Here is a 16730-nt window from a genome sequence, read left to right as displayed (position 1 = left end):
ACCAAACATCACAAAATACTTAAAATTCCAAAAGTAATTTTTTAAAATTATTTTTTCAACTCATGAGGAATACAGTCAGGATAACTGCAAGTATATATATATATTTTTTTTTTAAATTATTATGATAGAATAGTAAAATCTGTTCTGAATGTGGTACTCTTCAGAACAATCCTAGCTTTGGTGGGGTTATATATATGTGAGGAAATAGTGGCATGGTAGCTTAGCCGAGGACTTCAAGGATACTTCAGAATTTTAGATGAAAACACATATGTTCAGTTAGCGGGTACAATACGGTACTCACAACAGAGAACATACAATGGTTGTTCAATTCAGTATAGAAATTTCTATTCTCACTTTTCTCGAAATCATAAATTCTACCAGATTTTAATAGACTCCTTCGCAATAATAGACCAGTGGTTTACACCAGGGAACCGGCAATCATGTGTATCTCTGAATTATTTCGCGTTCAGCGAGTACTCATATTTTCACGGTAGAGGAAACATAGCACCGGATAAAAAAATAGTGACCATATCACATATCATTGGTTGAGCGTTTCAGAAATACATGTACAATAATGATACAGACGAAAGTTAAAATAACCTCCCATGTAAATTATCATCATTCTTTGTATCAACAGCCAGTACTAAAATTATAGACAATATAACATCAGTAACATATACCTGGCAGCTCTCAGGTACATCATCAAGTCGCAGTCATTAACGGTAGGTTTCCATATCAACTCTTCCCTCTGCATGGAAGACATATCGCAGTTGGCTTCAGTCAGTGATTTGGTATCTGGCAACACTGCTTGATGACTCGGCCCTATACGGATCTCTCCCTGTGTGCTGGCTAGTCGTCTGTAATGAAACCAACCAACACATATCAGTGTATTGGAAACCGCTACTCAATAAAAGTGACCGACCTTCATGTCATATTGACCCCAGCCTGACCTCATGAGTATATTTTATATTTGAAATGTCTTCACCGGGACTCATTGTGAATTCATACAACCTCTGACCTTTTCACGTCAGCAAATCATTTCCAAGTGCACAGTCATTGAATTAATTGGCTCCCAGGGTGATCCTGGTAAGCTTGTTTAATTTCTTTTGATTCACATTTTTTTTTAGAGAATGTCATTGTAAGATATCTCCCTGGATAAAGAGAGCAAAGCCTACGGAGAATATCATTTCAACCAGAGTGATAATTTGACATGACAAGAGTTCAAAAAAGCCCTAGCAATGATGGTCGTTAAGAAAAAATACCTTTTTGCATCATACATTTGGACAACAACAAGATTAATTTATTTTAAATATTATTAAATAAATTTGTTTATTTATTTATTTATTTATTTGCTGTAGAATACTTTCTGTTTGCTTGGAATCTATTTTCGCTGAAGGGCTGCCTCAGTGAAAATAAAATCCAGGGAAAATACATTTTTTTCTTATGTCTCACATTCAACTCATCAAAAATCAGTGAAAATAAATTCCATACAAAACACCCAAAAAGCTTTTTCAGCAAAAATTAATTCCAGCAAAAATAAAGTATTTATTTATTTATTTATTTATTTATTTATTTATTTATTTATTTATTTATTTATTTATTTATTTATTTATTTATTTATTTATTTATTTATTTATTTATTTATTTATTTATTTATTTATTTATTTATTTATTTATTTATTTATTTATTTATTTATTTATTTATTTATTTATTTATTTATTTATTTATTTATTTATTTATTTATTTATTTATTTATTTACTTATTTATTTATTTATTTCAATAGTTCCTAGCCCACAATGCATCACATCCAAACTGTTACATTCTTCCCTCCCACCCACCCACAGACAGACTTGATGTACACCGATTTGATTACAAAAAGATGGGATCTTTAACAAAGGTCAGACGAGAACTTCATTGTCTCTCAGCATGGGACTAGCAATACATGCCAGGAGTTAAACGAGCTTGTGCTGACTCTTTAATTTGGCTGCACAGCGAAACTTTTCAAAAACATGGCAGCAGTCAAATTTCCAACAGGTTTACCACGCTGCATTTCACAGCAAATGGCGGCAATCATATAAATACATGAAATATACGAAGAAAGCGAGACGAATGACACAATTAGCCTTTTCAAAAAAAATACAGTACAACCACAAAAACAGTGAATTATGTGCATGGGTAACCAGAGCTAAATCACCATGGCAACCTGCAGCAGAGTTTTTTTAAAATTGATGGCAGGTATTGTTGACCTTTGACACCAACCAGTGTGACCTTAAGATAAAGGTCAAGGAATAGATGTAAAACAAACAGGCAACACCGGGTGATTGATTGGTAATGGTAAGTAGAGTGGAATAGATTATCATATACCTTAGTACCATTAGAATCAATCAACAGATACCACACTTAGTCAACATTTAGATTGGATTCCTAAATAACCAAAGAAACTTTGTATTGGCTGTCAAATAAGCATGTACATGTATATTACATTGAAAAGAGGTTCCCACCTCCAGAGAGCAGCAGCTGCTGGGGATCCCAAAGATTCCATGCCTTATGGCGTGCTAAGTCAACAATACACATTCCAATTCATTCTGTATGCAATCATTTTTTACATAATTCATGTCTTGTATTTAAATTATTTGCAGCATAAAAACAAAGATATTTTATTTTATTTTATTTTATTCTATTTTATTCTATTCTTATTCTTATTCTATTCTTATTCTAATTCTATTCTAATTTTATTCTAATTCTATTCTATTCAATTCTATTCTAAAACATAATATTAACACAACACAGCACGTTTCAAGTAAACCGACTTCAGAGTGTTAAAACTACATCTATTCAATTACAAAAATGAGATGGATTATCTGGCAGTAAGGGAGATTACTCTACTTCCATAATGTGATTTTTGTGCCCCACATACTTTTCCGCAACAATGTACAAATTTTCAATTTACCGGTCGGTGCTTAAACCACTGGAAGTAGCGAGCATCGCGTCGCCTATAGGGACAGCAATACACACTTCATAGTGAATGAATAATTCATGTAAAGTTTTCAACACAAAAACACAGGTTTAGTCTCAAGCGTTTGTACAATGGCGATATAGAAACAGTGTTATTAAATAGCCTGTTTTAATTTCAAGTGATTAAATGAAATTTTATTTTTAAAAATCAAAATAACATGCCACCATAGTTGCAAATTTACTGGTTGTATGTTAAACAAAAGAAAGAGTTGAGGTACCTGATCTTTTTTTCAATGATAACAACAAATTTATATTTGCCAATAATAACATTTTTACTCTGGCGGCCATTTTTATTTATAATAATAATAACAATGAGGCTCTGACTCCAAAAATTAGTGATGGTCAATAATTGACTTAGTTGCTAGGCAGCAGAATATATTAGAATCAGACTAATTACAGATTAAGATTACTATAATCAGTAGACCCAAATTCAAACCTGAGTTAAATGTTAAAAAGGTTCGCCCCCCCCCCCTACCCTGGGTGAATATGCAACAGACTCAATAGGAAGGCCAAATCCACTAGCTGAGATTTGTTCACTAACAGAGGTGGACTTTAGAGGAATCTTGGTTAAGGTCTGCAGGTGCTTGTGTTTGACCAGGTCTGGTTGATGACAGGATAGCGCACTAAATTGTCATTATGATAGGAAGATTGTCACACAGGTCAGTCACGTAGTCCCAAACATTGAATGCGATTTCATTGGAAAAATAAGTCAGCACTTTGGACATGAAAAAATGTAACATTCAATTTCACCTGGCAAGCAAATATTTATTAAAAAAAAAAATACTTTTGAATTTGAATCATTTGAAATATATCTCAACAGTGAACATCATTTCTCAATACTTACTTGTAACCTCACGAGTCAAGAAAAAATTTCTAATTAAGCATTAACTTTATTAATCGTGGAAGATCTACCTATCTATGGAAGAGAGAGGGGTGTGTCAATTGTCTCATTGTAAGCAAGCATTCAACAGTCACTCAAAGAGTAAATTACAAGTGAACAAACAGTCCACACATGCACCTAATATGTTGGTAGATTCACTGGTCATAATGTCATTCCCATTGACAGCTAAGTGATTTATGAGCGTTCAATACTGAACATGTAAGTACACAATCAAAGATAGGACCAGCCAGGCCACTTGAGCCACACAGCAGGATTGTACTGTGGGCTGGTGGGTACATGTAGTCTTGCAGATGGATGGGCTGGCGTGTAACACTGGCATCTTGAGCCAAAAACACACCCCATCAAACAGAGCAAATATCTTTGTCATATGTACAAACATACAAGTTTCAATAAAAAAAAGAGAAGTAAGACAATTTTGAATAGATCATTCAAAAAGTGTTATTAATAGTATGAATATGTGCAGAAAGCTTGATTTGCCCTTGACCATCCACAGTAATTCAATAATAAATCCATTAGAAGTATATAGAAATCTTAAATTGCATTCGTCTTATACTGAGTCATTACAATATTACTTATTTTGATCACAGAAGCATGACATCTTCCATTTACGTAAGTATGTAAGCTCTTAATAGAGTAAGAGCAAATACAGCATTCAAAAGCATTGGAAAATGACATTTGAAAACACACACAAACGGGAAGTGATGAAAAATACTGAAAATTTAGTTTAATACATTCTTTGTGCTATTCTTACAAATTCAATTATGTCTCCCAAATGCCATCACATAAAATCAGTCATAAACATCATTGACTGACCATTTTACATGTTTTTTTATTTTTTCAGACAGAAAGTCACAAAGATTTTTATGAAATGTTGTCCATGCTTTCAGATTTATCACACAACAAACAATTCATGTGGCAGATAATTGACAAATTGGACAAGATACAGTATACATTGAATAATGCTACTTTTCAGACAGAGGTTGCAATATAGTATTTCCAAGTAGCGAGTCCGATGAGATACTGATAAACTTACATGTGTAAACTTTATCACAAACAAGGCCAATTTTGCAAAGCAGAATTTGGAGTTAATGCAAACCCTACTTGCGGAAAACATAACAGTATTAAAATTGTAGATCTATCAATATATTACGTCTAGTCTAGGCACATGTTCAAACCACAGTCAGTTGGCGCACAAGTGATAATAAAATAAATGCGATATTTACTATGAATCTTGAATACGGCATAAAACTAAATAAATAGACAAGTTGTGAAATGTCTTTTAATATTATCCCAATACATTTGGCTGTGAAAGATTGGTATTTTTTTCTAGATTTATAGGAATCTGAAAAACATGTTTCACAACTTGTCTCTCTATTTAGTTTCATGCCGTATTCAAGATGGCGGCCCCCGTATAGTAATTATCGCATTTATTTTATTATCACTTGTGCGCCAACTGACTGTGGTTCAAGCATACAATACAACATTGTCGTCACATGATTTTCTCAATATTTTTTTTTTATTCCAGGTATACCAGCGGTCTTGATTGAAAAAGACTAACAATGCTCCTAGACTGGGAATAAATGAAAAATACGTCCAACAACATTACAGGATGTAATGACACCATCAACGCTACTTTTCAATTGATATACCAGATTCGTAATGGATACTAACAAGAAAAATAAAGAAACTCACCGTGTTTCTGGATTGTAGCCAAGGATATAGAAAAACGTATCAGGATCGGCATCAAAATCTTTGACATCGGTGATATCTTTAAAATGGAAAACACGACACCTACCCCTGTAAACAATAATAAGCAAAAGGGGAATAAAAACATTTAGTTACAGGAGCTAGAAACGCTGAATTAGAAAGTGAAAACACAGAGACAAGACCAGATCTTTAAAGTGTATTATTACTATTGGCAGACTATATACATTAATCCACTAGGCAGTAATATGATTCCAATTACTTAAATTCATTTTATAAAAATTTACTGGGTCCAGACAGACAACAACACTCACTGCATGAACAAACAAACAAAGACAACTGACTCTCTGATTTTGATTTCAATAATGTTTCATTTAACAGTTTTCGTGTCCTGCTAGTAAAATGATCGATGTCGGAAGTGCCACATGTTCGTACATGATATTACAGATTACCGTACTTATCAGTATTGAGAGGAAGGGGATTTATTATTATCAAATGATGTATTTCATTGAAATGCACAGATGTAGAGTAGGTATTGGAATGTCAAACACCAATAATATATCTTCTTTTGTCTAGAGTTAGTTAGAGCTTGTGTTAACACGTCATCATACTCACGTCAGTCACAACACCATACCAATTGTTTAACCTTTTGAAAACAGAAGTCATTTTTTTGTCACCTTTTACAAAATATTATTTTTTCCTTATTTTTCAAACATATTTTTTTTTACCAAACCTAGTAAGCAATGGGAAATTATGCACGAGACCGAGATTAAATAAAAAATTATAAATACAATGTTATGTGCAAAATATTAACCAGAGTACCACAGACTATGATTAATGCAAATAGTTAAATTTTTGTTCATTCATTGAAATTGACATTATAAAGTGTTATCAGGGAAGTGAAATAGACTGTTAAGGAGTGATGGTCGTCGCTCTGTGTCCTGTTCGATATGAGACCCATAGCAACGTAAACAATGCATGTAAAATACACAGTTTTTTTTTATATAATAGGAAATTTGAAGACGACAACCGACCTTCAGTATTCAAGCTATCCTTTACTTCTATTTGTGTAAGTAAAAAGTTTGATATGAGAAATTGAATACCCTGAAGCAGCTGATACATTTCTATGTCTGGATTGCGTAAATATTTATGAAATACTGTCATCTAACATAATCTTGAATTGATATGATGCATGGCATGCTGGGAAGTTATGTGCTAGGGGCACACCATTTAATAATTGGGGGTGGGGATGTTAGTAAAGACGCATTTATAGATCTTTTACGTGCTACTGTATCAAATAGAAACAGGCCACTCCAATACTAACCTCTTAAAACGATTTTTATTCTACTACAAATGTGTCCAACTGAAATGTAACCCTATGTTTACGGACACACAATGCTGAGTTGGGGGATTATAAGGTTAATTAACATGAATTTATTTTGAGTTGACACAATTTGAGTTTAATTCCCCTTCACAGCTATCACCGGATATCACACTCAGGGAGAACCATGACAACTTGAAGGGGGGGCTATATATAGTCAGCTTAAAATGACATAGTGAGGGATATGACGTCAGTATCGAATAATATAATGAAACCACTCCATGGTTGTATCCTTGAAGAGAGTATTCCACAAAGCCATAATAAAACAGCGCACAGGAAATGTCCGCTCATTCTGTCACACTTCTGTTAACACACTCTTATTCACTACAGCCTACAAGCCAGTATAATACTGACAAGTGTTGATAACATTCACAACATTGAATACAGTCACAGATAACCGTTTTCTATTGTATTCATCAGTTTTCATTAATTATAGTTATCGGATTAAGTATTGTATGTGGTGTTACTTCATTCCCCATGACTTGCTATATGTCTGTTTGACATAATATTGAATAACACTTTACATAATGACAATTTTATTTTAATTTCCCTAACCACTAAACATTATCATTTTTATTAATTAATTACTATTTCTTAATCATTATTAAAACGATTATAACAGTCATGTATGTACTGTATGCATCTAATCTTGGCTGTTGTCTTTTATTCAACCATTTATTTCACCACCAGACTTTCTTGCTGGAATTTTTCTGCACTTTGTTCTTATATTCTTCAACATTTCTGGAAATGAACCCAAATTTTGGTGCCAACAGACAAAATTTGAGTCAATTTTCAGCTATTTTTTGTCCCAATCTTCAGAAGAAAATTGCAGACTATAAACAGGACTATTTTTGAATTAGTGATGAAAAGAAGGAACTGGTGGTCAAAAAGTTAAAAGTCTTTTACTTCTTAGCTACAGTGTTGGCATAATGTTGTATTTCTTCAGAAACAAACAAACAAACAAACAAACAAACAAACCAATAAAAATTCATAACAAGAATTTAAGCAGAATACTATGTTTAGTCTAAAATAACTGTATGAGCTAAAGGTAGCCTAAATGTTGGTAACACTCAGCAATTGGTTGTACTTCAGACTCAACAAAACAAATATTTTTGGCTCTGTACAAAGACTCGTTTTTAAGAGAGTTAACAAGCTAGTCCCTATCATGAGTGCTATAACTGGATATGCATGTAAACTGGTGTGCAGGCAAACCAGGGTCATTTAAAAATATATTATTAATTCTAAATCGTATATGTATTGTTTTTAAATCCTGATTGACTTATTGACTTAAATCTTCTGAGAGCAGAAGTCAGCTCACGGTGTTCATAATTCTCAACATGTCAGAACGAGATTTACATAAACTCCTGGTGATTATAAAATGAATTTAATCTCTGTTTTTTTTTTAAATGTTGTTTTACTCACTAAACAAATATGGCGAAAGTATGTATTTTTGCAAGCTTTTATTTCGACTACCGGTATTTACTAATACAGTGTTTTGCTATATTTTTTTAGTTATCCAAAGAAACTAGGATTTTCTTAGGCTCCTCCGCACATAACATAAATTATTTTTTTTATCTCATCTTCATATTATAATATGCTTCACACATTTTATTTCTTAGCATTTTTGTTAACATTATCATCACTGCTCTAACCATATCTAACCTGTAACCTATCCTGCCAGGACTTGCTTAAAATTGTGAGGACGTCGACTGCCTCCAAAATTGTACACCTTACGTCTACTTTTGTGTAGTATGTAAGACAAAGAGGTTATTCTAATTTTCTGTTCTGAACAGATTCAACAAAATTTCCCACTAAAATTTTGGCAAGAAAAATTGAAATTTTCTTTACTCGAAAATGTTATGTTTTTTTCTGAAGTGGTGAAAATTAATGAAAATTTTCTCTCTCACAATTTGAAACATTTTACAAAACAATTACACAATTGAGCTCATTCTCTGTTAAATATTTGACAAACAATTTTGCATATTAATGATCATTCAAATTTCAAAGCCAATTTTGGACCAAATACACAAAATTTTACACAAATTTTTAGAGATTCAATATTAAATAACATTTTTAAAAATGTTGGTCAATATTTTAGATGAAAACTAGAAAAATATACAAATCAATTCCATGAAAGGCAACAACATTCACAAGCAAATTTTCTCTCTTCCTAACACAGCATTTTTGTCATCTGTTCCAATACTATTTTAGTACAACAACCCAAACCTTTCCTCCTAGCAGCAAGGTCACTCCATTTATGGGGGAGGGGGCACCAATAAAATCACAGATCACAAAACACAAACATTGGTTAGTGTTTAAAATGTGAGAACTGCGTGGTATATAAACAGTCAATTGAACCAACAACAAAGGACAGGACACAGATTGATTGTTGCCCAATAAGAGACTAGTGTTGTGTTGGTGATTCAGGGACACCCCTATTAATACCACATTAGGTGGCCCCAAAACACAAAAGACAGCATGGGGATGGAGCTACAGGCATTGAATGAAAAAAAACGCATTCTTTATTCTTTCGTCTAAATAACTGTGACATAAACAAATATGTAAATCAGCTGTCTGCAGACAGTCAGAGAGTCAAATACTTCCAATAATGAGTCTTATTGGTGGTACAGACATTGGTATTTAAAAAAAAGTGTATGTTTTGTTTTTTTACCTGAGAGCTGAGATCGGATACGAGTCACTGGCGTCAGATATGAACAGTTCTCTGCCTTTTACTGAGGAATCCTTTAACAGTTGGTCCACCCCTGAGTCTGCAAAACAATCGGCAGCGGATGTAGAAGGTTGAAGAGACATCCAAGACAAGGTTTTATACAAAGAAACACAACAGATATAGACACAATGAAATCCAGAAAGCAGCGGCCATTACAGAAATAACACGACCTTTAACCCTAGCGGGATAAATCAAGCTGTCAAAGCAAGAGGGCAGTATAACAGGCACCTGCTGTTTAGCGTTACGACTTCCTGTAGTAAGTAACGACATAATAGAGGAAAACCGTTAATTTGTGAACAGATTGATTTTTTTTTTGATTTTTTTATAAAAAAATACTATAAAGTTAGAATCTAAATTAGCATAGAAATTGTTGATGAAAAAATACAATATTGCAGTAAATTGTTCTCAGTATGATTATTGATGTAACCACACAAAACTTGATTCACATTGATAATTCTAAAAGCATTTGCTGAGATATTTATTATTATGTAACATTATTAATTCTTAATTATGAGCATTTGAAGACAGAATATAAATTATTAATATTTGTGTATCATCATGATATTTAAATATGCAGAATTGATGCTCGGAAATGTTTATTTTAAGGACATAAAATAAACCAACCATTCACACAATGTAACAGCCCTTTGTGTGTAATTCCCCCCCTTTTTTTACTCAAATTGAAAAAAACGACTTGATCTATCGATTTTGTTGATTTTCGTCCGAATTTTATGTTTGGTGGAACAGGGGGAATACAAATACATTTAGTCATGTCAATGATTTGAAATTTAATCAAATCAGACATCCACTAAACATGTTGAAACATGGATGTCGAAAATCAATAATTGTTTTGTTGTTTTCACACTGAAATTGGGTTTTAACAGTAAATTTTTACCCAATGGCTGGGTCATACCATTTTCTGTGAATGGGGGTGTAAAGTTATTTATAAATTGATAAAAACTAGGCTTATGAGGCATTTTTGATTGCTGTAGAGTCTACATATAGATAAATCTCAAACGAACTCTAATGGTATTCACATGATAATATCATCTTTATATATATTTTTCGATCATAATTCTAAATATATAAAACTAAGTCAGGCAGTCTGACTTGATCAAAAATTATTTAACAATATGCAATTACATCAGGGCTTGTCTTCGGAAACAGCTCTTCTAAAATCACTTACTGTAAAATACTTTATTTTCCTATTTTTGCTGAAAGAATGATTCAGTGAAAATAAAATCCAGCGAATATACCTTTTTTCCTATATTTTACATTCAACTCGTCAAAAATCAGTGAAAGTAAATTCCATACAAAACACCAGAAAAGAATTCAACCTAAAATAAAGTATTTTACAATACTCATGGTATAGGAGTAATTTTAATGTTTTGAAAATTAATTATGTATGCGTAAAATTAAAAAAAAAAAATTAGACTTTTGTTCAAGCCCCAGAAAGGTCTGTTACATAAAATATAGTTAGCCACATGAATATCTTGGTCACAAAGTATGACAAATGTTACCGTCACAGAAGCTTTTGAATAAAATAGTGACAAAAAAAAAAAAAACTCACTGTTTTCAATATGCCTATCTTGGACTAACAATTGATAAACAGAGTCAGGCACTTCAGAAGGTCTGTAAAACCACTTAACAAGCACTTGCAATCGTTCCCTTTTGCTCTGGAAAATAAACGAAAAAAAAAAAAAAGATTTATACAAAGACAGTAATAGCTGAATGAACACTGTTATGAAAGCTATGTCTTAATCTGAAAGCAATGAACGGCAATCACGCACATATTGTAATTGGTTTTTCACACAAATTCCTTTTTTTCCCTCCCTTCCATGATAACAAAAATGTGATTTGGGGGATCAAAATGCAGGTAGGTTGCTTGTACAGGAGTAACAGGGGTAATGAAAGCAGTACAAACCCAATATTAAGTGAAAATCAGTCATTCTGTGTCATGCAAGTGATAACACCCTGCTACTATAAACCTGATAACACTTATACTATAGGAATGGCATTGGAAGTGATTTAATACCACACACAACATGTGACCCATACTACAGAAGGTCAAAGGGCAAACATGGTCAGGTAATTTTCTAGTCCAATCAAACAATCAGTCAAATAGCAATAACGTTAAAAGCACGTCTAAACATAAGTCTTCATCAATCGTCAATTTTTACTTGAATTCAAGACAAACCGAAAAAAGTGCTAGATATACATAATTCAACGACAGCTACAATGGTAATTTCCCTTGTGCAGGTTCCTTAACGTAACCATGGTAACGGGATTAGATAGGCAGATGTCGTTAATTTCATGATCTCCCGAAAGCGTTAAGTCAATTAACGTTTTCCTAAACAACTTAGCTTTCGTATTTGTTCTAATTTAATTTGCGACACTTGCCAATTAATCTCAGCATATATTGTCAATTACCAGCATAGGCTTCTTTTGCATTTTTTTTTTTGCGTAGGTGTTGATCCATTTTATACATTATTGTCAAACCACACAATTACAAGTGATGTGTTTTTAAACCACTCTACAAGACTATCATTCACGCAATAAGTCGACTGTTTTTTTTCTAATCAAATAAATTCCGGTTACCCTACCTAGCCATATTGGGGGAGGGGGGGGGGGTATGCAAATAATGCCAAAATTATTTATTCCCGAACAAATTAGGTATGGTCAATCCATTTTTTATTTCATTTCATTTATTACTTTCTTCTCTGTAGTGAATATCTCACTCTTACGCACACTTATTTTCACTTAATTACAGTATAGTAGTATAAAGGACGAAAACAACTATCAATAACTTGAGCGTAAACCATTTGGAAAAATAAATTAAACAAAAACTCTGCCTACCTACTCAGTATCATATCCTGTTACCATGACAAAATTAGTTTTATTAGGCATATTTTCACCAAAATTTTGGTAAAGATGTTTACTGGATTTTAAATCCTACGTTTGTAGTTCAAAATTAAAAACAAAATTTACAGAAAACATGTTACTGCACAAAATGCAATATGGGAGATAATTTTCCATGGAAACACTATTATCACAATGAAAACTCACTAAATTTATATGTCATTTAAAAAAAAATGTTTTTGCCATATTAGGATTCAGGTAAATCATAATATACAACTTTTTCTTTGCAAAAATGCCAGTTTTGACCATTTTTTTTATGACAATTTAAACTTTTGAAAAATTGTCTGGTGACATGGCTTTTTGGCAGCCTACCTACGGTACTTGTCATTTCGAACAGGCACAAAATTTCATTTGACAGGCAAAATTTCTACAAACCTGTCCAATTTTGAATGAAAATTACGTGTAAATTACAAAATAAGCATAAATATTTAGTTACAAATTAAAATTACAAACTGCTATATTAAATTTGAATAAAGTTTTCAGATAGGCACATTCTATTTCCTTGCTACATGTGACCCTTATTTTTTTTTTTTATTTTTTTTTTTTTTTCGGTATCTTGATGGCATGAACCCATTATAATTAAAGTATGATGAAAAAGACATAATCTTCAATTTGGAAAATTTGTTGACATGACAACATACGGTAGAGTCAGAGATATTGTTTTATTCAAACTACATTATTTTATGATTTGCTTTAAAGCGGGAGGGTTGTCACCTGCACACACGCAGGAATTGAGTCCCAAGCGACGATAACAACACACACTAAAAACACAAAGGCTCATGGGTAGACGCTTGTTTGTAAACAAAGTTGTAGGTGACAACTCCCCTGTTTTAAGTTTTGCCTCGAGTGTGGTAAAGTTAAAACAGTTGTATGTATTCTGTTGCCATGGCAGCAATAATATCATCACATTTTAACTGATTTACTGATGCATCATAACCACTGCATGACTATATATATTTGGTTATATTTATTACGATTGTTGTTGCTCATTACCCAAAAGGAATCAACCATAAATATGATAACACTGTGTCAGATAATAGGCAAACATATGTTCGTAAAAGGAAAGAAAACATACCAAAAATTAGCTGGACTCTCAAAATCAATGTATCGTTAAGGTACATTAAATTTGAGGGTTTTACTTTTATTTGTAAGCACGATGCCATCTTTTGTAGCGGTAATTAAACATTACGACAAAAACTGAAATAAAATTTACACAGTTTGAATATGAAACTGAAATGAGCTGATTACCACCATGTTTGTCGATTGGCGACTCAATAAACTCTGACTGATTGGACGCCTTGATAGCCCAATCGTGCAGTGACCATGAAATATCGGAATTACAAGCCAGTGCCGCGTTAACACCCGTTAACGCTACAATGAACATCAATTTTTCCCAATAACTGATTATTATTTGATTCATTGGAAAAGAGCCTATCTTAATTTGATGTATAGTAATGTACGTTACCGGGGCAACTGGTTATATAGATGAATGCATGTAAATTACAATGCCATGGCAGTGCATGTTTGGAGAGTGGTATTAGAGTAAAGCGATAACAAACTATCGTTGATGATATCAATTTCGAATGCAAATTGGCAAACAACACCTTATTAAAGGCACATCACATGAAACTTTTCATTTCATTCATGACAAATTCACTTGGATTTCATTGCTATAGAAAATTAGTTTCAGTATTTTCTCAGACATTTATTCCACAAATGAATTTTGCAAAAGCTGTTCAATTCATTCTTGGACTGAAATGAAATGAAAAAGGGGAAAGCTGTTGAATCCCGTGTGTTAGCGCAGCGCAGTACAGTATTCGCATAAAATTAGCTTTCTTCAAATATTGCGTTTTTTTAAATTTTGAACAGTAATTTCATAAAATAATATTTAAATTTAGATAATAAGCTTTGAATAGCTGCCATAACGCCTACCAATACTCAACATATTCTAATGTTTATTTATTTTTTTTTAAAGATAAATTTGTGTGCCAGGTACGGGCGTTATCATAACTGACTTTAAATTTCAAATGCAAAAATGTAAGTTATTATTCTTAATTTTTAATCATTTCAATTTTTAAATCTAAATCACTGAAAGGGAAAATTAATTTACTACTTCAAGTCTCCTAGAACAAAATATTTTCTAATATAATACGAAGCACTGTTAAATAACACCTGAATAATGAGGCGGCACATTTGCAGCGTATTCTCATTCACCGAGCACCCTTTCAGTCGCTAGTAATTTCATTTCTTGGGTAAATGAAGCGATTACTGTTTCCCCCTGCTACATTTTCTCTTCCTTTAATCACTGTCAGCGAGGATAGTTTTAAAGCCCATCAAGACGTCGATAAAATGAAAACGAGGGTAAGGTTACAATGGAGTCTAATGAAAAGATGCGACGTGAATACAAATGAGTGGTCTCTATCATGGTAATGTTCAATTTTGGCACTACATTTCACTTTTGTATTATGTATACCCGGTAGTACGCTGGAATTTTTTCGCCAAAGTTGTTCCGTCTAATATAGTATTTTTGACAAATAGTGTTTATGATTGATGCGATCTATTAAACTGTGCGGAGTGATTGAGCATTCTATGAGAGAATATTAAATACATGTAACTGTATTTATCTGTAAAAATGAGAATGGAGAGAAATTTTTGCGAAATGATAGCATGAATGACTGTTTCCTGTACTATATGTTACTATACCACATATCAACACATTGAAAAGAATATATTGGATTTTATTCAAGTAAACATTGGCACTAGAATTTACCCCCAAATGTGACCCAGAGAGGGCACTATTGCAAGGAAAATTGACACAGGCCAATATAATTCAACACTGAAGAATAAACTATTTGAATTACAGGGGTGGAAGGTGGCACCTGGGGAGACATAAACTAATCAAATTATAGGGGGTGTAAGGTGGTGGATTTATATCAATAAATTTACATTAAAATAATAACATACAAGAAATGACAAAATGTATGAAAAAAACAAAAACATGAGGGATATCAAAGCTTGTTTCCATGGAAACAATCACTTTGTAATCTTCTCAAATTTTCCAAAAAAATTTAAACAATTTTGAAATCAACTTCAGGTTCAAAAATACACATTATGTTAATTTTCATCATACCTCATTAGCCAATAGAAATGAAGAAAAACAGACAGAAAATAATGAAATGGTGATGAAACATTTAGTGGAAATCCTGAAATATTATAGCAGTGAAGATTTCCCTGTATTTCATAAATCATGAATTCATGAGACGATTTACTGTGGATGATATAGAAAGATAAACAAGTTTACAGCATTATCTATCAAGACGTACTTTGTCTCCACTTTACCGTAATTATATCTCAGATGAATGGCATCAACTAACGCGATATTTACTAATATTTCTTGTACATGATTAGATTGAGTGGATGACTAAACTCAATCACAAATCAGAGAGGATTTCATTTGTGTATAAGGCAAATTTATAATATGTTTTTTGCCAATAAGACAGGTACGGTAACCAGAGAAGATGCCTCAAAACATTAACTTTTTCGACATCAGAATTTTTCTGTGCCAAAATTTTGTTCCAACATCTTTAAACTATTTTTCCCAGAATTTCTTTTTTAATAATCAACCAAATAATTTTCCATTGCATGGCAGTTTCCATCAAAAGTTGTCCTGGACGTCCAAAAAGTTAAATACAGTGAATAACCAAATTTTCCACTGCTATGAATTCTTACGATATTATGGTGTTCGTGAAAACAAAACAAAAATTACGAAAGTCACTGACATTCTGTGTCTAAAGATCACAGAGAAATTCTCACTGCAAAACTTAGTGATTTCCACTGATTCGTGCGTGAAATTCACAAAAGTTTGTCTTAAACAAAATTAAATCAATTTAAAGTTATGAGAAATGACAGAAAAACCTATATTCAGAAGAACTATGGACCAACAGCAAATAAAACATAAAAGCATGAACTAGAAGGTCCGACCCCTGTACAGATGTGTACCCAGTAAAGTTCACATAGCTTGAGGTTGCTAAACCTAATACTGGAATATAATCTATTCTGTCGTACCTTAATCTGTTGTAT

The 16730-nt window shown here is 32.6% G+C and overlaps 1 protein-coding gene across 1 annotated transcript in view; it reads right to left on the bottom strand.

Moving 5' to 3' along the window:
- The window catches only part of LOC100368754 (uncharacterized), a 116913-nt gene that overhangs the window by 48919 nt on the left and 51264 nt on the right, over positions 1-16730 (bottom strand). The window contains exons 4-7 of the mRNA XM_006822970.2: positions 11302-11407; positions 9675-9771; positions 5611-5715; positions 681-857 (exon numbers count right to left, since the gene is read on the bottom strand). Coding sequence (XP_006823033.1) covers positions 681-857; positions 5611-5715; positions 9675-9771; positions 11302-11407 — 485 coding nt within the window. The remainder of the gene's footprint in view (positions 1-680; positions 858-5610; positions 5716-9674; positions 9772-11301; positions 11408-16730) is intronic.

This window comes from Saccoglossus kowalevskii, chromosome 15 (genome assembly GCF_978046115.1).
Source record: "Saccoglossus kowalevskii chromosome 15, keSacKowa6.1, whole genome shotgun sequence".
NCBI classification, from domain to species: domain Eukaryota; kingdom Metazoa; phylum Hemichordata; class Enteropneusta; family Harrimaniidae; genus Saccoglossus; species Saccoglossus kowalevskii.
The sequence above is the reverse complement of the archived record's forward strand: the minus strand, read 5'-3'. Positions and strand labels throughout refer to the sequence as shown.